The 26711-nt window shown below is 40.6% G+C and overlaps 1 protein-coding gene across 5 annotated transcripts in view; it reads right to left on the bottom strand.

The window, feature by feature from the left end:
• The window catches only part of sema5ba (sema domain, seven thrombospondin repeats (type 1 and type 1-like), transmembrane domain (TM) and short cytoplasmic domain, (semaphorin) 5Ba), a 173942-nt gene that overhangs the window by 81205 nt on the left and 66026 nt on the right, over positions 1-26711 (bottom strand). For 3 of the 5 annotated variants that reach the window (XM_087174992.1, XM_087174994.1, XM_087174991.1), the window contains 3 exons: positions 22964-23200; positions 3715-3814; positions 3102-3147 (listed from right to left, as the gene is read on the bottom strand). In XM_087174992.1, the coding sequence (XP_087031118.1) occupies positions 3102-3147; positions 3715-3814; positions 22964-23153 (336 nt within the window). In that variant the 5' untranslated portion in view covers positions 23154-23200. The remainder of the gene's footprint in view (positions 1-3101; positions 3148-3714; positions 3815-22963; positions 23201-26711) is intronic. The other 2 variants (XM_023409738.2, XM_087174993.1) reach the window with 1 other exon arrangement.

Genomic DNA, 26711 nt, shown 5'->3' on the forward strand with positions numbered 1-26711 from the left:
AGTATTGAACAGCAAACTTTTTCATGTAAGAATTTACTGAATTCACATTATCTATGCTTTTCATCTCGTGTTTTTTACTTTCCAACAACCAGCCAGTCAATACACGAATCTCAAATGTCAGAGCTTCCTTAAATGCAGCACCAAGGGAGAAGTTTTCAAAAGTCTTTAGAAACAAAAAAGTGAAGCTCACTGAATGTTCACAGTGACAGATTACAGCAAGTTTCCACCCTGATGATTTTCATATTGCACTGGCTTCATCTTCTGAAACCAGCGTTCTGCATGGAAGGTGGAAAAATCTATCTCATTACACGGGGTACACTTTGGAAAAAATACACAATCACTAAAGTACACAACATTTGTAGTTAATGAGCTATAACCACTACTATGGTCCTTTAAACTCCAACAGCAACATTGGATTTTCTCCACGATCAAAGATGAATCCGCGTGTATAGTGTGTTATTATACTCCGTACTGAGAATTAGAGCTGAAAGAAGTGACATTAACGATAACAGAATCAGAATATGTAATTAACTTTGCCTTGTAGCAGTTGGAAACTTTGGCAAACTAAGAAGAAGATATCCTACAGTCATTTGAAGGATGGAAACGGCGCTGTACTCAGGGTTTTATAAAGACTGCTTTTTCTTCACTCAGTGACAGTGTTATATCGGTTCAGATTACACGCTCCCATAGAGAGTTGGGGGCTTGTCATTTGTGATGCCTGATGCAACCGTAAGGCAACCCTGTGCCCCACAGCGAACACTCCCGGCTGTACCGAAGCTAGTTTGCCGCACAGCGCTCCAAATACCACAGGCCTTTCATAAAAACACACATATTACACCCGCAGGCGAAGGACACAGAGATGCATGTGTCTATGTATATACCACTCGTCGCACCCCTACATTTAATTATATCCTCTGCAACATGGAGGATAGTAAAAAATATTTACAGGGGTCCAAAAGTCGGAGAACGCTTTCCCAGAAACTGGATGTTGATTCCTACCTCAGCATACACACTCCTCTCCTGAAGCTAATTCAAACTGTCATGCAAATAAATATCACCATCATTAACTTTTATAACACAACAGTGGTTTGGCCGTAGCTGGGAATGTGTTTTACTTCTTGTTAAGAGGAAGTTTGTAATAAACAGAAGAATAACTGAGGCGTCAGATCGTCATTGTGCCTCAGCAGACATAAAGAATCACCTACAGAGACTTCAACCGTTACTGACGGAAAATCAAAGAGATGTCACTTTAATGCCGACCATGTTTTACTGACATGTGAGGCGCTCATCACATGTCGAGCATCACAGCAGGAAGCGTTTGCTGCAAACATAAAATCAAATGACGAGGGACGTCAAAGATTTCAATTTTCGACTGATGCAACTACCGTATATATATATTTCTCGTTGCCAGGGAAATCTTGGATTTCAAAGCAGAAATGTTTTAAATAATTGCTTTCATTTATCATCAAACTTGGCCATTTCATCAAGCTGATGCACAGCACACTGCATGTACTCTAATGTTTTCCCCAAGGACATGCCATGTAACTTCAAGTTGATGAGCATCATAGAACAAATACTTACCATCAAAAAAAAAAACGGTTATATGTTTAGAATCATCTACAGGAAATATTTCCTTAGAAAGACTATTATCATGACTTATATTATACTATTTCTAAGTGTTTTTATTAGACACATGCACACCACAGGATGTACGATGAAATATAAACTGAATTTATTGCATTAAGTCTTACAAACTATAAGAAAAACCTTGATCTAAGCATGACATGATATTAAAATAGGGTCCAACTGATACGACAGCTGTGACAAAACCTTCAGCCCTAAAGTCTGGAAATGTGATGAAAGCAAAAGTCAAAAGAGGAAAGGACTGCTCACCCGCTGTTTTGTTGCTCCCAGAGTTTCCCTCACTAACAAAAAAAAACTGTCTTTGTAGTGTCAGAAAACATGTTCAGTTTAAAAGTTCATCAAAGCAATGATATCCAAATGTCTTTGGAGGGCTCTGGTTGAGACTCTAGTAACTCATTCTATTAGATTTCTCTGGTAATCTGCTCCCAGAGCATCTAATCATATGATGTTTATGCCCACCACACTTGTAATAAATGAATATGATCTGTGGCTCTTTTCTATACCAGATGAGAACACACACACACACACACACACACACACACACACACACACACACACACACACACACACACACACACAAGCTGTCACTAATCAATCTTTCATGGACCTCCTGGAAACATTCAGATCCCAGCCAAAACCTGAACTCCTATGCTAAACATGTGCAGCCTATTTAAACACACATGCACGCACAAGAAGACACTTCCTCGCTGATTTGCAGTACTTTGTACTATAAGGAAGCAGCCCTCCGGGTCGCATCAGTGTTACAGTAGCTGTTGTAGCTAAAATGCTAAATTGCGGTTTTAAAAAAAGCCATCATTATTATAGTAATAAAACTGGATCAACCTGCAGATGTTTCTTATTACATTTCATGCTACAAGAGCAGCTGCCTTAGATACAAAAGTTAGGTGGATTACATGTGAGTGAAGCAGAGTGTAATATCTGACATTGAAAGGGAAAATGTCAAAGGCAGACAACGAGTGGCCTGATCAGACACACATGCCTCCGGCTTTGAAATCACAGAACAGATTCTTTAATAGGTGAAGCATCGGATGCAGAAAACAGCCACATAGTTCCCATATCTGCAAACACACCAAACAACTGGACTAAATCTCTGCCAAAGTGGCTGCATGTTAGAGATTCTCCTTCGATGCCACTGCAGGCAGCGATCACCACAGATCAACAGTACAGAAAGTCCAACAGCACCCCGTGGACACGGTGAGACTGGGAAGAGGATGTCCTGGATAACAGAACTCATCACTAGACTTTCAAAAGGAGCTACTGTATCTCATTTCTACTACTTCATTTAAAGGATTATTACCATAGGATCTGACAATTAGTGAAATAATAACAAAAAAAAATCTCTCATTAAAGCCTAGTTTCACAGGAAAGATAATAACTTTAAAACCATTCATGCCCAGCAGAGAGAAAAGAGAGAATAAAAGCATCAGTGTGCCTACCTGTATCAGCGACATGTTACTGAGGTCCAGTCTGAACAGGTAGTTTCTGGATTGAGGAGAGAGGAGAGGGAGATATGTGAGTGTGTACACAATCTGACTGACCTTTATACAGAAAGAAATGTGTTTAATAATGCAAATTAAGTATCAGAGAAGAGACAGGCCATTTTAGCTGCTGTCAACTTAAAGCCAAGCCGATTAAAGGCCACACTGTGACTGTCCCTCAACCTCAAGTCATTGTTTTTAGTTTTACTTCAGCCTGAGTTTCTGCATAATACATGAACTATTAGTTACATTTCTGTGTGCATGTGTTTTTAAGAGGGTTGAACCTGGTGAAAGCTAAACTCATGTCAGCTCATGGGAATATGTGCACACGCGCACACACACACACACACACACACGCACACACACACACTATCGTGGCATGACGTATTTCCTCCAAATCCATCCCCACTGCCAAATCCAAAGCTTGAATTGGTCCAATGAGGTCTCAGCAGAGCACTTAAGAAGCGTCATTATCCGAAAACCACAGAGTATGAGTGAGTCAGAAAGGGTATCGCGTTCTCAGTAATGTGCTCTGTGGGGTGAGAAGCTGAGTGGATTTACAGTTTCTTACCTGGCACCCACAATAAGCTCATTCCTAGTCAGGTCAAGGGTGAGCTGGGAGTAGTCTCTCACGCCAGGGTGGGAGAAAGTAGACATCCATGGACTGAGTGCTGCAGAAAGAAAGAAAGAAAGAAAGAGAGAAAGAGGTCTGTTAGCAAAAGCTAAACTGGGTCATAGTTCAAAAGCAATGACATCTACAGACAGTACCCACAAAACACAATGAAGTTCAGTAAAGCAAACAAAGGCCTTGTTATTTTATGCACAATTGTTGCCATATGTTTATGTTTTAAATGATCACATGACGCTGAAATCTAGAGTAATGACACTCAGTTGAAGCCATTTCAACTGAAACTGACATTAGCTGGTTGCAGCTTCTGTAATGTGAGGATTTTCTCACTTTTCCTTTTGTACATTGAATCCCTGTTTGTTTGGACCCCTGCACTATGGGGATTTGGTGTGGTGAACATTTCTTTTACTATTTTCTGACATTTTCTTGATTCATCAGTTCATCAATTATTAAAAAAAAAACATTACGGTTATACATGTGGATCATGATTAAAATGATTCGTTGCAGCTGCAGTGGTAAAAAGTGCAGTGAACAGAGGAGGGAATGGGATGTTCTCTCCTGCAGAGACGGATAAAACTGTCCAGGCCACATCAGACACAACAATCCTGATACAACCTGACATTCGGACAAACACAGCTCTGTGTGGCGTATGGGGCTGAAGCCTCAGCGCTGTTTGAAACTGGCTTCCGCAAATCAAAAATTTCAAAGCAACAGAGCAGAGGGGCCACCTGACGGGGGCTTTAAATGTCACACTAGAAAACTGCAGGAAAAGAACATTTGCTCTTAAATCTTTGTGTGTCCAAAGGGCAGACATTTAAACAGATTCCACGACATGGGAGGTTTATGCAGCATAAAAGGAATTACCATATTTCCCCTGTTGTACACAGAATCGCAGCAGTCACTGGGAATTCAGATGCCAGTTTGAAAAGCCATTTACCAGGCCATTATATGCTGAAACCAGGTTATGAAAACATGAACAATAAAAAAAAAAAAAAAGGAAAATGTAAAGCTGTGATCACAGGGGAAACATTTGGCCTCACTGCTGATTCATTAGGGAACCCGTCATCAAACATTTAAAACCTTAAACCTTAATTTCTTTAAACAGTAAAGTAGTGGTAAAAGCTCAAGGCTACGAGTGCAAGACTACATCAAAGTGTTGGAAGAAGTCAGAGTGAGCGGTGAAACAACTTCCCGTCATGTGAAGTGAAGGATTTTTAGGAGTGATAGGGCCCATATGGCTCAGTCACCTGGAAACATAACTGGAGATATGAGTGATAAAAAGACAGAAGGCTGCAGCTACACTACAGTATGGTGCTCTTCATTTAAAAGACGGATACAATACACACACACAGAAACACACAGAAACTCACACATTCTGAGAGTAAGCGTGTCAGCACTGACGGGCTACATCAGTGAAATGAGAATTATCTGGTACAGTCTGTTTTTTTCCAGATGTGGATCAGCAAGGGGTGGATTTCACCGAGCTGCTGTCGGACCGAAATTTACTCCAGGTTTTGCAGTTGAGACGTGATCAGAGCTGAAGGAGTCATCGTTTTTAGGATAAAATTAATATATAATGAGCGCATGTTTCAAATTACAATACAATTGTTATTATCATTTAAAGGATAAGACCGCTGTCGTTTCATGTTTCTGTCACAGTTAAAAAATCCCATGAAACAGATCAAAACAATGCATTAGTATGTAAATACACACATAAACATGTATATACTGTGTGTGTGTGTGTGTGTGTGTGTGTGTGTGTGTATGCCTGTATTTAAAACAGCTGGTAACAAACATTACTTGAACAGGAGTCAATACTGCATTTATTCTGTCTTTTTTAAGCTTCTGATTATTAAACATTCAGCGCTCTAACAGTGTGGACAGGACAATGTGTGTGTGTGTGTGTTCATGGAAATGAAGGAACATGTCACCCACTGCAACAGTGTGGCTCACTGATGTGTTTCTAATCGTTTGTGGACAACAATGGAGCTCTGCAGCAACAGGAATAAGATCTTCCTTTAGATACACACTATTTGTGAGGTCAATTTTGGTTCTGCTCTTTTTCATGGAGTTTCTTAACAATAAGAATAAATAAGATATTGCCTGGCTTATTCTTTAAAAACATCTTTGAAACTTATAAATAAGTCAAAAGTTGCAGGGAACCATAAACTTCCCATTAGACTGAGAATATTTATGTTATTGAAACAGAAGTGTCATTTTGTATGATGTTGATATTTAAAAAGACAAAGGCAGGACTGCTATAAAAGACCAACAGAGCGGTGATATTTTATTCATTTTCTCTATTCTCTATCTATTTTCACTGGGTTAGAGCCACCCCCAGTTGACATTGGGCGATACACACACCGGACCGGTCGCTTGTCAGTCCCAGGGTTGAAACACAAACAACCACTCACACTCACACCTATGGGAAACCAAGAGTCACCCATTAACCTAACCTGCATGTGGAGAGGGAACCCACACAGGCCCAGGACCAGGCACATGCAGACTCCACAGAGAAAGGCCCTGGGCGAAGCGGGGTTTGAACCCAGAGCCTTCTTGCAGATGTTTGCCATTATTAAGGTAAACAGAAAACTATGCAGCTATAAATATGAAAACATATTTGAATGTCATGATCAGATTTGGACATTTTTGAGTAATGTACCTCCAATGTAATACCTTACTAACTGTGAGCTCTAAAGCCAGAGACTTTTCTCCAAGTGACTGGAAGACCCTGAGAGGAACTAAGCAAAATAAAAGCGTAATGAACATTATAAACCCTAAAAAGGAACATGTCAAAAATAATTACATTTTTTATTGTGTTTGCACCTTCAAAACTAGATTTTTTTTTTTTAACAAACTGTTCAGTCCTGAATGTAAGTGTAACATATGCTCTGTATGTAGTGCACCGAAGCTCGGAAACAAAAAAAGTCAGAGCAGCACACACACTGCCTGAAGCAACAAAATGATACATGGTTAATTATATCAACAACAGCTCTGGTCTCATTCAGAACATTACAAGAGAAACATGAACACGGTGCTACAATGATTTTTAATCAACCAGCCGGTGCAGAGAAGTAATGTAACCTTTAAAAATTAATAACAGACTGTAAAACACTTTTACACACACATACGATTAAATCACTGATAACCTCAGCACACATAATAAATCACTGGGCACCCCAGTGTAATTCTAATACTAAACAAATTCTGCAAGAGGCCGTCTCTTATTCGCTCTATAAATATTTATATTACATGTATGCACATAGATTGTTTCCATTTCTCAAATTTGGTTCATGCATCTACGGGTTGACCATCTCTGACATGCTGGATGGGTTTAGAAACCATGCAAAGCTGGTGCAAGGAGGCGAGCAGGACCATCTGTACATCACCTCTGATTAATGGCTGCAGAGGGCAAAGCTGGACGAGCAGAGGGGAGCGCAGCGTAAGCCTCACAATCTTATATAAACAGACCTGAAGTTGACTTAAAGAATCCAGCTCGCTCACAGACTAGCACAAAGCAGCTGCATGTGTGAACAGAGCATGTATGTGTGTGTGCAGTGTCCCTGTAAATGTAAGTTTAAAATGAGATCATTAGAATGATCCAAATCAGTTCTTTAAACACTGACTACATTAATTTGCACAGCAACCTAATTAGTGTTCAAAAGATTATCTTCATATACGGTGGGCTCCAAAACTGAGATCACTGTTCAAATATTAGCCAACTATATTAAAGCTATATCCTACGTTTTGTGCAGGTATACTCGTGACTGGTGTGATAGGCAACTTCAATATTAACTTAATAAATAAACATGATTATAAAATGCTTTATGTTGAAATGCTTTCAGCTAAAATGATTTATGTTAAAACGCTGATACTGATATTGAGCTGATAAAGCTAAGAGTGATGAGAGCATTAGCTCTAATTACAATCATTGTGAGTCTGCAATATCTGCAAGTATTTGTTGCTTATTTAATGTATTATTTATGGTTTTTTCCCTCTTTTTTTGCTTTTTCCTATTTAAAAGGTTTTGTTTTCACCTAATGACTAACTATTAATGACTAGTGACTAATGGAGTTAATGGATTTGTGTAACTGAACTATCAAACTATATTGCTGAACCTTCCAAAATAAAAGGAGGAGAAAGGAAAACAGTTTGGTCATTGAGTGCACTCCAGTTAAAAAGCAGGGTAGATGGAACAATCTCTTCCAATTTGGGAAGCTGCACACACTCTTAAAGCATAACTTGACAATTGGGATGCAACACCTGGAAGGATTATGATTGGATACAAGAATATTAGGCAGTGGAACACTAACTAAACAATGCACCTTGAACAGAAGCATTGTTGATATTTGTGAATATCAACAATACTGTGCGCATAGTAATGTGATGAAATTTGAAGCGACAACAACAGTGGACTAATTAAAGCCATTGTTATGGGTCGATTAGGACTGTATGTGTTATGAGTGTACATGTAAGCACGCAGGAGGCCTGAAGGTGTATCCTGTGTTTTTATCCCTCACTTCCACCGTGAGATCATGTTACTATTCAAGACGCAGCTAGAGGTGAAATCAGAGAGGAGTGGGGAGATTATACAACAGAAGAATTGTTGTGGCAAAAACAACAGATAGGACTCTTGCTCATAAAAAGTAGGAGAAAGTTGAGGCTAATATCAGTGCAGTCTGCGGGTGTAAAATGCAGCACCCATCAAATCAAACTCACGATCCACACCTTACATTACATGCTAAATATATTCTGGAAAACATCCAGAAATACAAAAATTATGTCATTTAGACAAATGGCAGTCTGTTTAAAGGTGACTTATTCTCCCCATAAAATAAGACCATTAAAACAGAGCATATGACATGAACCATAAAATAAGAATGCGCAGTGGAGAAATAGATAACAAGATAATTATTCCCACAGAGGCTTTTTGCACCTAACAGTAAAAACAAGAGCTGTTAGCGCTCAGTTCAGAGAGTTTAATGTAGAGCATAAATCAATTGAAATTTGAACTGAGAAGCATTTTGTGCATATAAACATTTCTCCACATCATGAATATCTCTTCAAAAGCTTGTAATAAAAAATATAATATCACTATCTGCCCCTCTTGGGCTTTTTGTGATGCTTCCTGTTTTATTTTGAAATCTCTGCCCTGTTGTGTTTATGGTTGTTTTGCTTCCTGTCCTTGTGTGTTTTCCCACCTTTGTGATTGTCTGTGATACTAAATTTCCTTTTGCGACTTTTTTCAAAAAGCACTTTTAGTGACTCTGTAGAGGAGAGTATTGCCCTGTATAGTAGTATTACTCTGTGAGTTTGAGTCAGGTTTTCCTTCGGCAGCTAGTGTGAATGAGCTTCTAACTTTCTCTCTGAGTGATCGTTTGATAAGTAAATGCAGCCAAAATCATAGCACAGCCGTTGTCTTTAACTCATGTGTTTGGTGATTTTGTCAGACGATGTCACAGTTATAAAATCAGGATTTCAGCAGTGCTGAGCAGTAGCTTGGAAATGGCTTGGAAGGGACTGCTGGTTAACATATAGTCTTAATGGGCTGCGTTTTCGGTTTCTATTTCGTACTCATTCTGTTGTCTGACGACAAAAACAGAAGGACATGTAAATGAGAACAGCTTTGGGAATCCATCTGTATTAAAATGCTGTATATGTGAGCAGAGAGTAGGAGAGAAGGAAAAAGATAAGGGGCAGAAACCAGCTGACACTAGGCAAAATGCAAATATAATGCGGTCCAGCCATTTACTAGGTTTTGATCTAGTCTTGTTTCCATGTGTTTTTGCTCCCTGAGTTTGGATTTCCTGAGTTTTGTGTCTTGTTTGCCTGAACTTCTTCTTTGATTACAGTACTGCCTCTATGTGTCTGCATTCGTGTCCACCCTGCCTGAGCCTGTGTTGCTACCAGCAACTGTGACACACGTCTGAATTTGATTCAGTAGCATGCAGGAGAGCTCATGAAGCCTGAGCTTGTTTACTCTCTTAGAAAGGCCTCTCTGACAGTGAGGGGTCTTTCACTGACTGACATTCATCCTTCTGTCTACAAGTGGTTTTATATGCGCCGCTCACTTATTCCCTGTATAACTGTAAGAATAGAGCCAGGATGAATATGAAAGCCCCCTCCCTCATGGTTGACTCACGAGCCCCAAGCTGGACTTGAACAATTATTGCGTTCTTTTTTTCCCCTCTGCAATTGGCAGGCAGATGAAGACATAGGGGGGAGGTGAAATCAGAGGGGAGTGGGGAGATTATACAACAGAAGAATTGTTGTGGAAAAAACAACAGATAGGACTCTTGCTCATAAAAAGTAGAAGAAAAGTGAGGCTCATCTCAGTGCAGTCTGCTAACTCAAAACCCACCCCTTACATTACATGCTAAATATATTCTGGAAAACATCCAGAAATAGAAAATGATGTCATTTAGACAAATGGCAGTCTGTTTAAAGGTGACTTATTCTCCCCATAAAATAAGACCATTAAAACAGAGCATATGACATGAACCATAAAATAAGAATGTGCAGTGGAGAAACGGATAACAAGAGAATTATTCCCACAGAAGAATTATGCACTAATACTAAAAACAAAAGCTGTTAGCGTTCAGTTCAGAGAGTTTAATGTAGAGCATAAATCAATTGAAATTTTAACTAAGAAGCATTTTGTGAATATCGACATTTCCCCACATCATGAATATCTCTTCAAAAACGTGTAAAAAATAAATAAATAAATAAAAACGTGGTGTAACAATCTGCCCTTTTGAAATTTTCGTACTGCTTCCTGTTTTATTTTGAAATCATTTCCCTGTATTATTTAAGGTTATTTTGCTCCCTGCCCTTATGTATTTTCCCGCCCTTTATGATTGATATGTTTCCCCTGTGGTTCTTGAGTGAACTATCCTGTTCCCGTTCCTCAGTTCTCTCCATGTGTTTTTGCTCCTTGAGTCTGGATCACCTGAGTTTTGTTTCTTGTTTGCCTGCCTGAACTTTAGTTTGTACAGCTGTACGCCTGCAAGCCAGATTTTATTCTTCGATTGAAGTATTTCGGTACATCCGCCTGCCTCTGTGTGTCTGAATTTGAGTCCACCTTGCCTGTGCCCAGTGGCGCCTTAATGCACAGGCTTACCAGGGCTTGAGCCCTGGGCCTCCGATGTACCAGAAGCCTCACGAGACAAGAGCTTAAATTTATTTTTTTCCATATTTTTTGCCCCTGGCCTGACCGTGACAGGCTGGTCACCATCACACAAAATACCCAACCACACCTATGCTGGACTCCAGGGGTGGAGCATGAAAAACAAATTCTTAAAACTGATAACATCACTGTGTAAGAAGAGGACACTGACAGCGCACGGACAGACTCGACGGAGCAACACAGCGAATCAGCAGCACTGTGCTGCAGCAACTTTTTCAGACCATGGAGGGTAAAGTCAAAAATATCCACAAATCTGTTATATTGTAATTTATTCCCATGCTGCTGCTCTGAGGAGTCAGCAGGTCTTCTGACAGCAGCGTCTGTCCCTCTCCTCTCAGGCAGGTGTGTGTGTTACTATGGTTACGGGGACGCTCTGTGTCGCTGTCACTCTGAAACTGTCTCAAGATTCAGGTCATTGTCTTATGCCTTTGCAAAATCATGAATGTAACTGTAACTCAATAATGAAATCTAGTCATATAACATCATTTTACATTTCTGGTTTACATTGTAGAGGGCTGCCAACACATTCTTATTCTCTCAAATCAATCTCTCAAATCTCATGTCGAATAAGAGGAAGCCTCAGAGCCGCTCCTTCATGAAGAAATGTAATATGTTAAAAAGGGTTTCTGTGTACGCAGGCTTTTTCCAGAAAAAAAAAAAAAGTAAATAAAATAGTCCTTGTTCTGAGATAATGTAGGTTAAATGATCTGCTTTTGAAGTAATACTTATTCCTTCTTGTATAACATTACAACTACACCAGCTAGTGGTGCTATGGGAACAGCTACAACGAGAACCTGTGTGTAAAATAAACAGGTGGTGCTGGAATTAGTTGCTGTGAAGACATTTCATTCATCCAGATTGTTTGTACTTTGTTAGACTTTGAAGATGAGAATAGCAGCCCTCAGGTTTAACATTGTCTAACCAGGTTTACTTATCCAATTATATAGTGATGTGTTATAAGGCATTTTCATTTATATCCATTGTTTGTCCTTGAAGTTTGCCTTGTTCTACATTCCTTTAATAATTATTTCCTGTCATGATCCTAACAATTATAAACTGCTCATAATGCATTCTTAGCATCTTAGCATAGCACCTCAATCTCACTAATCTAGACAAGTACAGTTTAAATTAAATCACAATTTAGCATTGTTCATAAACGCATGATTTTTGAGACTCCTCTTATCTTGTTGTTATCTAACTTTTCTGAGGTTGTTGCAAATTCGTTCTGGCGCCGGGCCTGTACTTGTCAGGATTGTTCGCCACAGCGCTCTCCAAGGTGCTGAACCTGCTGTTGGGAGAAACTTGGGCATCGCCATGGAGTCCTGACAGTAGTATTACTGTCAGAACGCACTATGTATTTTGTGGAATAACATTCCTCTGCAGCTCTATGGATCGATTTGGTGAATTATTCCATCCAAGTCCGAACCCAACCCGATTATTTGCATCTAGGGGCGGGGAGGTGGGGGCTCCAAAAATGTCCATAGTCCTGGAGCTTACAGTAATGTTAAGGCGCCCCTGCTGTGCCTGTGTCGCTCCCAGCTACTGTGACACATGGCTGAATTTGATTCAGTAGCATGCAGGAGAGCTCATGAAGCCTGATCTTGTTTACGCCCTTAGAAAGGCCTCTGACAGTGAGGGGTCTTTCATTGACTGACATTTATCCTTCTGTCTACAAGTGGTTTTATATGCGCTGCTCATTTCTTCACCTTATAACTGTAACAATAAAGCCAGGATGAAAATGAAAGCCCCCTCCCTCTGGGTTGACTTGCGGGCCCCAAGCTGGTCTTGATGAACGATTATTGCGTTTTTTCCCTCCCTTCACAATCGGCAGGCAGCTGGATTAATGCATTAGCCCGTGGCTGCCAGAGGGATGAGGAGAGGGATGAGGACAGTGGCTGAGACATTCGTCTCAGACATAAATCATAACCCTTCTATCTCCTTCCATCTAACAGTTTTTAAGCATTCTGCTTTTCCTCACACAACCAGCATGTGGACAGAGTGGCACCCCAACTGATCTGAATCACTGTTGGACCAAGTCTGGACGAAGCACAGGCAAAGCTAGAAAATACTAATATCTTATGGAGCTGAGGGAATAAAGCACAACAAATTTCAGTTCCAAAAACCCTATGTCTGCACAGACAGACAGATACACACACACACGCACACGCACACGCACACACACACACAGCCACACAGCCACACAGCCACACAGCCACACAGCTCCAGCAGAGATTATCCATTCATTGCTTAAAACCAGATGGAATGTGAGATGTGAGAAGTTGGAGCGCAGAGAAAAGGCTATTTGACAAAGATTTAATCTTAATCTTACCTTCTTCTAATCACCATAAAAGGTGCAAAGTGTAATCGGACAGTTAAAGTTTGTATGTACCACCCTGAGCAAGCCATCCAGGTGGCAGAGCAAAGCCATGCTCGGGGGATGGGTCAGTCAACCACTTTGGTCCAGACTGAAATATCTCCACAAAGTTTCTATTCCATGAAGTTTTGTATAAACATTCATAGTCCCTGAAGGAGGAATCCTAATGACTTTGTAGATCCCCTGACTTTCTCCAGTGCTATCATGAGATCATATCCATACCCATTCATGTGTCCAGTGCTAACTAGCAAATATTAGCAAGATGATAAACATGGTAAACATTATACCCGTCTAGAACCAGCACAGTCTCACAGAGACACTAGCTTGGCTGTAAACTCCAAAGTTTTGTTTCCAAACAGAAGCTCAGGTTCAGTCTCTGGCGGTGGTAGCTCTGGCTTATCCCCACTGAATGAATTTGGAAGACGGTGATGGATTAGGTGCTTGTGGTCTGTCTACACTGTCTATTTTGTCTGGAATATGGATGTGTTCTACGATGGTGGGGCATTCATTCGAGTGAAAGCTCCTCCCTGGACGCATATGTCAAAAAAGTTCCTCAAGGTTCCTCAGGTGTCTGAGTTTTTGGGCCCATAGAGCATTAAAGTCCTCCTCTGGCTGTGCCTGCTGACTCCACACACATGAACTGAACAAAAATAACAAGATGTTTTAACTTTTCATTGACCAAATGTCTCAAACTGTGAAAATACAGGAGTAATTTCAGAGGGTATGTGTGGATCAGAAGCACTTAAAGGATTTCCAGCTGTTTCTGTGTATGGGAAAAGTTCCTTCGTTTCCATGTGATATTACCTGCAATTCCCACAAAATCCTCTCAAAGACCAGTTCTGTTCCAGCAGTCTACTCCCTCAACAGGCCAAAAGTAGGAATTAGCAGTTATTACAACCACTGCGTGACAAAACAGACAAAGGAAAAGGTAGCTAATATTTAAACCACTAATTACGTTGCACATTTTTGTTGCTTCCCTTTAAGGGCACATTTTACACGGGGTAAAAATGACTCTTTTTTCCACTATGGTGCTCCACTTTTGACTTCATGTTGAAATAATAATGAAGGGAGTCAGGCAATGCCCGAGCTCCCACTATTTCAGTACTCCAACATGGATTTTCATGTTAGCATGATGTAAGAAAGCTTTCAGAACACCAAAGTCAAACGGGGACAGAACTAAAGAGAACGAGGGGTAGTGTTGGTATACATGATGAGAGAGCTGGTGCCATTAAAGGCACTGACTGGGCGAGTTGGATGAAAATTAGTTTGACGGAGTGAGCAAAGGTTAGGAAACGGCTTTAAGATCCATTTAGAAGTCCTGGAGGAACAATGTGGCTGTTGACTCGACAAAGTCTTATAAATGCCCAGCAAACCGCCGGTGATGGACGAGGCTCAGATGACCTTTAAAACCAAATTGTTTATTTCAGTAAACTTGCTTTTTGTCACTTATGCTTTTCCCTCTCTTACAGCAAATGTTCATCTAATGACACCCTGCACTGTATCATTTTTTTTTTTTTATCATTAGCATTATAATAAGGCATCTAGTTGATTTCTCCCCTCAAGCGCTGCACTGTTTAATGAGCTATGAATGACACATATTGTACTAAAGGTAGCTGTCTATCATCATCTTCCTTCAGGGGGGTACACAGGACCACAACGTCTTGCTAATAGGAAGAATAGGGAGAGGAAATATTAAAAATGGTTATCTTCAGGGCGAGGTAGTCGATTCAATATTGTTATCAAAACAGGTCACATGAAGATTCGCTGCTTTCTGCCATCTGGCAAACGGTTCTGTGAATGAAGTATCACCCCCGGTGTCAATTAGCACCATATATAATTGTATTCTGAATAAATTTAGCAACATCAACAGCAGGGAATGTGAAAATAACAACAGTGGGCAAATAATAGCATAGGAATGAAAATTTACATACAATGTCCGTTTACTGTAGGCAGGGTCTTGTGAAAACAAAGCTGAAGCAGCACCATAAATGCCACATCTCCCCACATTTTCTACTGTTGCTCAGTATTGGAGGAGAAAAAACTTTCACACCTCAGCCTTATCTGGCCAAAATCCCCTGAAATATGTTTTGTTTGGTCTTCTTCATATCGCTCTTCGCCCTTCCTTGCACCCCAGTCTCCACCCCGGCTTGCCTGTCCCGCTCTTCAGTATCTCTCCTCTCCTAACTTTCGATTTTCGCTGTGGGTGACTCGCTGAGGGTGATAGTTTGAGAGAAGCTCAGTGGAGCACAACTTTCCCTCTATCCCTCCTGTCCTTTCATTCCTCCACCACTCCGTCCTCCCCTCCCCGTCCTCCCACTTGACTGAATTCAGATAGAGGGGTCCGCAGGTTACGGGCATTGTTGAGAAAGAGCCTGGGGAGACCGGGGACTGAGCAACCACAGAAGGAATGGCGCAGGGGCCAGGAGGCTAATAGCCTCTCAGTCAGCGACCGGTAAAGATGTCTGTCTGCCTCTCACAAAACCAATGGCGAAGCAAAATCCAAAACTACTGACAATTTGTCAGAGTCCCCTTATAAGGCTGACAGAAATGTGGGCGGTATTGTCAAAGGTAGGAGTAATAGCAGCAGAGCTGTTCAGACATGGCATCTGTTAAAATGCCAGCCTCATTCGTCTGTTGACTAGTTTTTCGGTATCTGTTACATTAATGTTCAGCAATGGTTTCATTCAAACATGGCAGAAGTGTTAGTGAAAGTGCCTCAAAGTTCATGTGATATTTGGAGAGCAGTGGAACCGCCGGAGAACAGCGGTGAGATGGAAAATATTGATGCCAGTGATGAGGAGCGGCCTCAGTTCTCTTACAATCTGCATCAGTGATGGATTTTTGAAACTTATTTTTTGCATCTGTGACTTAATTAATGACCAACATGAGGGCAAATGACATTTTCCTACGATCTTTACCTCAAAGCAAACCTATAGATTAAGCTCTGCACAAGGCAAACTGTTGCCGAAATGTCAGCTTGTGGAATAAAGTCTAAGCTGCATATACATCATCCTAAAGTGCTGCTGCTTTCTTTTTCAGTTACTATAATCTTGTCAACCATTCAAATACGACATTAAAGTGGCAAGTCTCAGCTTTGATTTGAGATAGATCACTGTAGAAAGAACTGTGTGGGAGATATAGACCTTTTAAAACATAGTACCTGAAGTTTAGGGGTTCAAAAGTGATTGGACAGATGCACATGAAGTCAAAAATCATTATATTTTATATTTTGCAGGAAAATCCTTTGCAGCCACCTTCAGTTCTGGTCTTCATCAGGTTGCTTGCAGCTCAATTAAACTGAGATCAGGTGACTGATTCGGCCAGTAGCACATGTTCCACTTCTTCCACTTCCTGAAAAGCTCTTCAGTTGCTTCGGCTGTGTGTTCAGGACTGTGGTCCTGCTGAGTGATGAAATGTCGTCCAATGAGTTTGATGCGTTTGGCTGAATCTGAGCTCACACAATGCTCCTGTACACACCTGCGTTCATCCTGTTGCTTCCATCGGCAGTGAAATCATCGATAAATATAAATATAAGTGGCAGCCACACTTGCCCGAGCCATGACAGATCCACCACCATGTTTGACGGATGAGGTGTTGGCTTTGGGACATAAGACTTGCGCTCCTTGGTCGACCAGCTTGTTTGCTATTTTACTTTTCTCTTTTAGAATGTACTCACACCAAGAACCTTTGATATCTCTGAAAAGTATTTGTTTTTTGCTTTTGACCCTCTTTATTATCTTTTTCACTTGCATGTTCACCTCTTTACTCCTGATATTGACAGACAACTCCGCCACACTAAATAGCACCTCTCAACTCTCAATCAACTCTGAGCCACATGTGCATGAACCAACGTTGAAACACCACACAGCTGCACAGGAAACATTTAACAGCCAGTGTCCACTTATTTTTGGAGCCCTGAACTTTGGGTACTATGTGTTAAACAGTCTATACACACAGTTCTTTCTATATCGATGCAAACCTATTTAAATTAAAGCTGAGACTTGGCACTTTAATATAGTATCCATCATTTTATTTCAAACTGAATTTGCTGAAGCTCAGAGCCTGAGGAACAAAGGATTGGACTGCATTTAACTTCTATTTGCTCACACTGTGTATGTAAAGCTCTTCTGTGGAAATATTCACACTTTATCAAGTTTGTACGAGTGAAAGTTGAAAATTTAGTGAGACGTGTGATCTGATGATTATTGTTGTTTTCTGAAATTTTAATCTTTGAAAGTTTCAATCTATGAGGGGAAATAAACAAAAACACATTTTTATGGACTGACAAATTCAAACTGGCTCATTCACGGTGCTTGTGAAACTGATTTCATTTTCTTTGTGTGTAAGATAATTAAACAAATTTCTTACCTCACTTTTAAGAGGTAACATGATGTGCATTTTGCCCTTTGTTTTTTGCATGGTTTTCACTTTGCTGCTCATGCTGACATGACGCAGTTGGATTCAGAATTGAGCTGTGTTGGACCTGTTACCAGGTGGGACCCAGCGAGTCTGCAGTCTTTACTTCACCAATTGAGATGTAAAATTACCAATGCATTTGCACGTCTGAAATCTGTAGTGTCCAGTGGGACAGGAGAGGGAGCACGATCACAGAAAAACAAAGAGAGCAATTTTCCCACTGCCTGTCACTTTTCAGTTAAAGTGCCAATAAAGCCTTTAAATGTTTGCTATTCTCTGATCCTCTTTGGTATCCCTCGGGCCTGCATCAGATATCCTGACATGCTATCAGTGGGTGAGAGACTCGCCCCAGCAGCATGCTAAACTCGGCTCCATTCAGCTGTCTGATTGATGGCTGCAAACACACCACAGCTCTGATAGCACAGCTCCAATTAGGCCCATCACTGTAATCATGAATGAGACGGGAAACAGAGACAGAGGTGGTAAAAGTAAGAGGAGAATATCAAATAAAGAATAAGATCAGAAATTCATGGCAAATATTTTTTTTCTTTTAAGTGAACAGTTATGTCTTAAAGGGGCATCACTCTCATGATACTCAAGAGCCCTTCAAATGGCGACATGGCGGCTAAACGACAGCACCATTACCCAAACGATGAAAGAGATAGAGGGACTCATACAAAGTGCGCAATACATTTCTCTGCCTATTATGGAGCAAAGAAAGAGCAGTCTGAGAAAGAGCAAATGATGGAGGGAGAGATTCGGAGAGGAAGGTGAAAAAGAGAAAGCAGCAAAGTGAAGAGAATGAATGAGAAAGGGAGGGAGATTAGGTAGGTAGAGAGAAGAATGCAGGCAGGGGATAAGAGAGGGCATAAAAACCAAATGGGACAGGGGAAGACAAGATTTGCAAGGTACTGAACAGGAAATGAGCAATGACACTGGTTGTTTCTGTTCTCTTCAGAGAGGAACATTGCACTGATTTTTTGCAGAGCAGATGACACACACTGTTTAGCCATCAGACAACTCCTCCTCCTCCTCTCTGTGAAGGAGGCAGTGAAACCTGAGCCAGAGGTCTGATTTTCAGCCACTACTTTCTTATACATACACACTCATAAAAAAAAACCCTTGTTGCCATGATGGATATTGTTGCACTGGGTGTTATAAAGGTGCAGAATTTATCTACTTCTCTTACAAACAGGGCTGACCCTTTACACACACTCCAAAAACCAGATCTCTGGGCCTTATAACATAATGCACAGCTGACTCCATAAATTCCAAAAACAGACTCCGTATCTAGATTCAGAGCATTCCAGTTGCTGCCCTCATGCCATGCTCTTATCAGGCCTACAGTCTTACGCTGTGAGCCAGTATCATCCATCTAAATCACAAGCTGGCGGCTTGTACAGTGTGTGTGCCTGTGGGTGGAGGATACGTGATTCCAATGCTCTATTCCTGCACTGATCTGTGGCGTGTCTGACGTAAAACACTGGCACGTCCTCTGGAGCAGCACACATACAGGTACAAACATTCAGCTGACAGTTATTCACGGTGTGTTTTTTGGAAAAATAAAATGCTGTCGAGGCTGATGGAGAGGTTTGATGCCCGACGCGGCGCATGTTTGTCTAGACTGTCTCCTATCACCCACCCATCACTGCTGTCAACTACAGTGTTTGCATCGCATCACATCTTCAGGCGGTGTGTCTCTGATGTTTGTTTTTTTTCTACAGTGTGGGTGAAAAATCATATGTGTGCAGAGTGACTTTCCAAATCAGTAATTTAGAATTTGTAATCTGCAGCAGGCAGCTGTTTTCAGTGAAAGAGTTCTGAAAACCACAGACAGACACAGTTAGCACCTAGCTGGTGAACTGAGTGGAGCATTTAGCAGCTGAAGAGCCGGATATTTCCCTCAGGAGTCTGAGAACAAAAACAGAGCTGAAATACTGCTAGAATACTGCTTAGATTTACACCCAATGAATGGTAATGTTGCTCTGTATCTGGTGGATCTGTATAAGTATCCATTTGCTAACAAGTTTGACACATCATCAAAGGTAATGGTACGTCCATGTGGTGTACACAACTTGTTTCCAATCCCCCCAAGTGTCGAAAAGAAATCAGCTGTAAACAATCAAAGTGCTCACCATCATATCTGAAAGAACTAGTCTACAAATAAAAAAAAAAAAGAAGTTGAAAGAAAATTTTCCATTAATACCGTTAGGGATGTCACAAGAACCGATACTTCAGGACCAAGTCGATGCCAAAATTCAGAATGTGACGGTACAACATCCACAGTCCGCAGATGTTGAGGGTGGGAAGCTACAAGTGCCTTAGTCTGACATTAAACTTGTACGGAAGCAATGCCAATGAAAAGACAGGCATCCGCATCTGAGTGAGTTTCAGTTGTTAACTTTACATCAACAACACGTCGTCAAAATGTTCATGTCCTGAAATGTTACCGAACTGCAACAGCTGGAGTAACCAAAAACAGTGGGTGTGCTAGTGATGTATCAGTAAATTTGTCCCGACATTTGACAAATTCAGGTTGGTTTGAATTGCTTAAAGCTTAAAAGAGAATAGAGCCCGGCTTTAAAGCAGATAGCATGCTCTCTTGGACAGCTGATCCCTTCATCCAGCTCAGACACACGCTGCAAGGATTAAATCTCACTGCATCACACACACAGACACTACCTGCCAAACAAAAACCTACTTAGCTAGCTGGTCAAATGTAAAAACACAAAACAAATACAATGACTTGTCATTATAGGAACATGCACTTAAAGCATGTATTGATGGTTACAAGCTCCTGCATGCCCATAGTAAAATCTTCTCAGCTAGCTCCCGGGTCTCCTCCAGGTGACTGAGGTAGCGCTTCAACAAGCTGCTATAAAACGCTCATCAATCACAGAAGCTAATCTCAGGTTCTCGCTGACACTTTCATTGTGCAGGCCTTTTTCTATACGGCTGCCTCCACATAATGCCCTGCTCCGCCTGCTTTGACAGGCCAACGGCCCTGCAGCTCCCTGCCATGAGAGCCATTCTCAAGTGGCATGCCTTTGAAGTGAAGCACCGGTGGAGCTCGGGCTAATCTGGACATCTGCAGGGTAAAGCAGGGCAGAGGCAAAGACTAAAGGTGACCTCAGCCCAGCTTTGTGGGGAATGAAAATAGCCATTTCACGGGTTTTGTGAATTGAAACTCCAATAAAAAGCTCTTTATGTCCATCTTCAGTTCCATTAGCCAGAGTTCAAACCAAAAACATGGGTGAACTGAGACCTGGAGAACATTACTGCCATCCAAACAAAAAAAGGAAAAAATAAAAAAACGGGATAACCAAAAATACTTGAGGAAATGTCTCCAATATGGTTTGGAGGGGGTAGAGTATATTTCTAATCACAACAAAATCCTCTGGCCACCTCTTCAATTTTTGTGTGTCTGTCCTCGATCCCCACCAGCAATTTTTTTCGGTCCTCCAATCTTAGTCGCCCACTCTAGGCAGAGGCAACACAAACAGCCCTATTCAAAAATAAACACAGCAATTTTGTGCGTGTTTACCTTTCATTCTGCCATATCTATCTGTGATTCTGTGCCCCGTACTGTTCTGTTCCATTTCACGCCGTGAGGAAGACCTTGTTTCTTGGCCCACTGTACAGATGAATGGGCTAGATAGTGAGCGCCATTATTCTACACAATCATTTCTATCTTGTCCCCTCTTGCTTTTTGTTGTTCTTTTATAGCTGCATGCTGACCTGCCTGAATGCCAAATTGTGAGGTATTATTGCAGCTGGCACAGACGTATGTTTATGACAACAGCTTATTTTGTTGCTGGGAAAAATGGCATGTATAGAATATGTTCCTATGCATAGAAAACATGTGATCGGTACTCAGCACTGCAAGGTATGATTATACAAAGAACTGTATCCCTTATGATACATGATAGCAATCATTTGCAGCACTGAACCTCTGACAAAACATGAAGCCCACACAGACTATTTCATTGTTAAGAGGCGATAGGAGAGATCGTAATCCATGAAAGCAATCAGGCTTTAAGGTCGATCCCATTCTCACTAATTCTTAAAATTTCATGTGTCAGAATGTAATGATGAATGCATTCTTTGGCTTATTTTGAAAGTAACTTCTGATTTTACATCGAAGAACCTTGTGGTTATTTACCATCGAAAGACTACTGAAAAGTTTGAGATGTTAAAATCAGCTCCAGTATTTTTTCATTTAAGTGAGTATGGTCATGTGGACACCTCAACATTGAAAGATAATTCAAATTACAACTCAGGTCTTATTTCTGTAGTTTTGGCCATCACTCCAATCAGTTATAATAACACTTATCAAATTACTGTAGTTGTTTATAGCAATGTCGCCAAGTTCCCTGAGGGGTAGAGTCCCACAGAAAATTATACCCATGTTGACTGATACGAGACATGATATGAGAAAGCCAGTTCCTGTAACTGGGTCAGTAATATAGGAAACCTGCTTAATTTAGATTTTTTTTTTTAGCAGAGTTAAGGAGCTATTTACTGCTTTATTTATGTATTTATTAATTCATTTAAGTTTTGCTATTGCTACACAGCCATCACATTAACAGCTGTTTACTTACTTGTCCAGTAAAGAGCTTGTTGTGTTTACATTACAAGGGGTTATAATACGCCTTTAAGCAGCACTACTTCTTCAGGGCAGACTGGACGCTACTGTGATGAGATTGAGCCGACTGGGCCAAAGCTACATGGTTAGCATGCTAAGTTCAGTAGAAGAAAAGAAGTGGTAGAAATAGAAGCAAAACAACAGGGTTGCTTTCCACCGCTTACAAATAGCTCCTGTAACCAGATTTCTAACTGGGTTTTTGCAAAAACGCATGTGCATGACAGACAGTAGCTCCTGGCCTGGTAGCAATGCAATGGGATGATTATATTATATTTTCTGAAATTCAGACACATGCTGTCAGGAAAAACTACACTCACTACAGAGCCTGTTCTCTCTCTTTTCTCTCAGTCCAAATGCCCTTGTAAAAAAAAAAAAAAAAGTTAATAAATAAATCTGATAAATCTTAAAATAAGCCACCCATGGTTCAACAGCATAGAAGAAAAGACAGATGTCTAATTACTCTCGAGCTGTATGAAAATGAAAGTTTTAAAAGTAACCATAACCTGTTTTCTCCCACTGTTCATGTGATTGTTGTACATACAGCATTATCAAATGTTTATATAAAACATACATGATGTCTGACCTTGGATGGAAACCTTTGGATGTTCTTTCTTTGTGCACTCTGGTTGGGTCAGCGGGTCAAACAACGGCGGGGTCGGGGTTGTCGGGACTGACTTCTGTGTGAAAACAGCCGGGAGGAGGAGGAGCAGGAAGAGGCCAGCCATAGACGAAGGTGTGGAGTCCTGCGAGGACGCTGTCATGGTGATGACCTCTCCTCTAACTGCCAAGGTGGGCCTCTAGGATACAGCTGGAGAAGAGAGGAGATGACTTCAGCACCTCAATACAACATTTTTACATCTGGCTTCAAAGAAAAGGAGCTCTCTCTGAGTCACTTCAAAATCATTTCTTCTCTCAAACTTTCAATTCCTGAGGGCTTCCGGCTCCAAATCCAGCATGGAAGAACAGAAAGAGAATGAAAAAGTAATGCAAAGGTATAAAATTTTGGTTAAAGGACATAAACGTGGGATGAAAGCAAGGATGTTAGGTAACTAGTGGGTGGCTGGAAAGACGAGATATAAAGCTGAGTAAACTAAAATACAGAAAAAAAAGAAGAGAGAAATAGAGAGTGTGAAGGACACAGAGTGTAAAAGCTGCACAAAAAACTCTTACGCTTCAGCAATGAGAGCATCTGAAAGAAGTGCCTCCCCTCTAACCTTCAGATAATTATTTAAAATGTGCAATTAAACTTCGGAAGTTTTAATAGCTGATTAAAATTGGAAAATTGAAAGCAATAGTGGACTGTTCAATGAGGCGTTAGCCTCCACAAGTCAATGAAGCAGAAATGAGTTACCTTAAAATTTGTGGCTCTTAAAAGATGTGCTGTAAAAATGTTTGCACAACCATATATTCCGATTCCTGTGCCCCCAAAAAACATTGTTACAGCACATGTGATTCACATCAACACATGAATAATATCCCGTCATTGTCTGACCTCCACATTCTCGCATTATGCAAGTAGCTCCAGCCGGCAGAAAGAAAGACACACACACACTAGTGTTCCGACACAAAACACACATGCACTCGTTCTGAGTAAATGTAATCTCCTCCAGTCATAACATATGAGTCCACAGTGCTGAGCTGAAACCAGCAGTTCATCATCTCCCGCCCTGCACTCCTTATGATGTTAGCTTAGCGAGGTGTAATATCATTAAAGTAGATTAAAAACCGAGAGCATCAACTTTCTGCAGCACTTTGGCTGGGTTACATCTCTCTGTAGTGTTTTCCTTGCTAATGCTTCAATCAATAACAAATTATTAGCTTGGTTGAGTTGCAAATCAACCATATTGCCCTGCAATCAATTATCCCTCTCACTACAGCTGGTAACTAATTAGGCAAATGCACACAGTGCCTATGTTTGTCATTACAATACAGTGGAGTCAACAGGACTCAAGCTATTGCCGACAAACATAATGTTGATGAAACAGGTGGAAATATTCAATGTACACAGCTCTAGGAGACTGAGCCGGGCTGGATGACTCGCAGGGTTCAGAGCTCACTGTAAGGATATACAGGCACCGGAAACAGCACTGTATTTGTGTTGCCACAGAAACGTGAGAGGATGAAATACAATCCAGGAAGTCAAATTTTAGTGATGCATCAATCAGTTTCAGGTTTCATGCTGCCTCCTCATCGTACCCAGGCTTCTGACTTTAGACAAGACCTTTTTAGAGGCAACATCAGGTCACCTCCACAATAATACAGATTTATCGTATTTGAAAATGATGTTTGTATCAACAAAGCTTCAATCATGCACATACTTTCATATTATTTTCCGCTTTTCCATCCAGACTGAAAATGTCACACAAGTAGAAAAAAAAGTGAAATCCCCTCCACAGTGTACATGTGGGCCTCTCGAGCCAGCAGCTTTATTCCACTCATGCAGACACATCTCTGATTTTCAAAGAGTTGTTTACAGAGCAAGCATGAATGTTGAAGTGTGTCATCACGTCGAGACCCTCAAAAATAAATCATGCCATGCTGAGGTCTGTATCGTCTCATTCTTCTAGCTTGTCTCTCCCCCTCCCTACTTTTTATGTGTACGCTGTCAGCGTCATAGCTAAGCATTTGATCCACTCTTGTTACCTTCACCTCAGACTTGATGACTGAACTTGTCTCCCATTCGCAGACTGTAATCCTGCCCAACAACCAAGTAAACTACCTTTTAGCTCTAATTGCCATTTGCTGCCTGTCTGCACTTGGGTTCTGTTACCTGTTACCAAATCATTGGCAGGATGACATTACAGTGTGATCGCTGAGATCACATGACACTAAAATGTCTCCCTTTTCTCTGTCTACACAACAAAGTGAGACTGGAAGGATTTTTATGCTTGGAGGATCAGACTCGTAGAGGTCAAAAAAAGTTTCCATTAGCTGGACAAAGATGAAACTACACTTGAATGGAGATGACATGAGTCCAGCTTTTGACCCTGTAGATCATAGTATCCTCATTAGACATAGAGACAGTCAGTGTTAACCTCTGAGGGCCACACTACTCTCTTTATATTTGAATGATGGGAAATGGCCTCTTTACTTTATGACATGTGGTGACCCTCAAGGTTCAATCCTTGGTCCTTTGTAGTATTAATTGTATATAATAGCTCTGAATCACATTATCAAAGGCACAGCATTACAAATGAATGGGCTGATGACACATGTTTAATTCACCTTTATATAATTATATTCATAATAGTCATACAGTATCTGAATCATTGAGAGTGTCATTTCATGAGAAAGAGCAGTGCCAGTTTTTTTTTTGCAGTAGTATTTTCAAAGTAGAAAAACAAGGTATTTTCCCATTTAATTCAGAGGTCTTTTCTTTTTTTTAGTCTTCTTATTCAAGTGAAATGAATAAGATTGAATCTGCACAGCTGATTAGCTGATGTTAAAGGCAGGGCATCTCACAAATCCTTACAATTTATTTCTATCGAAACCAAATGTCTTGTCAGAATTTTCAATGTACATGTTTTTAATTATATTTAACTTTCCTTTTGGCTTTCTGATTTATGTTTGGCTCTTGTCTTGATTTCGAGTAACATGCTAAAAAACTCTTCAGTCGTGTTTTTTTTCCTAATTAAATAGCACTGATACCTGCTTCAACTAAAGTGAAGCAGAGCAACTTCTGTCGTTCTGAATGTTGTAGCAAGGCTTTTAATTAAAACTAAAAGTCGGACCATATGTTCCCAATTTTAGCGTATCCTGATTGGTTGTCTGTTTGTTTCAAAACTGATATGAAGACTTTGCTGGTTACCCTTGAGGCTTTGCATGGACAGGTGCCTGGTTATCTCCTAAACTCTTACTTTCCTTTTTCCTCACCTTCTGTTTTTTGGCTCAACCAGTCTATTTATTTATAAAAAAAAAAATTTAAGGCACTTTATCACATTGATGTAAAACATCCTGTAAGTCCAGTATGGCCATTAACAGTATAGTATAACCACAGATATTAGAGAGAGAGCTACCTCAGTATAAAGGGTATGATATTCCTTCAGCAGACTATACATTCATTTTCATTTTTCTGACATTCACTTTTATTAGATACCTGACAGCAGAGAGTGACATGAAACATGAGGAGAGAGACAATGCAGGATGATATATGATTAAGGTTCCTGGGTGAAATCAAACCCAGAACATTATGCTTACAGGGCATATGTTTTACCAACTAGAATCCCTCATTCCTTTATTTCTATTATCTGCAGAAGCAGTTTTGGCAGGTGCTTAATTCACACTAAACCACTGAATCCTGAAAGTCAAAGGCTGACTCT

The sequence above is a fragment of the Seriola lalandi genome, unplaced genomic scaffold, assembly GCF_002814215.2.
Source record: "Seriola lalandi dorsalis isolate HSWRI2012SDOR001 ecotype SW California unplaced genomic scaffold, Sedor1 jcf7180002054406, whole genome shotgun sequence".
In the NCBI taxonomy this organism is placed as follows: Eukaryota; Metazoa; Chordata; class Actinopteri; order Carangiformes; family Carangidae; genus Seriola; species Seriola lalandi.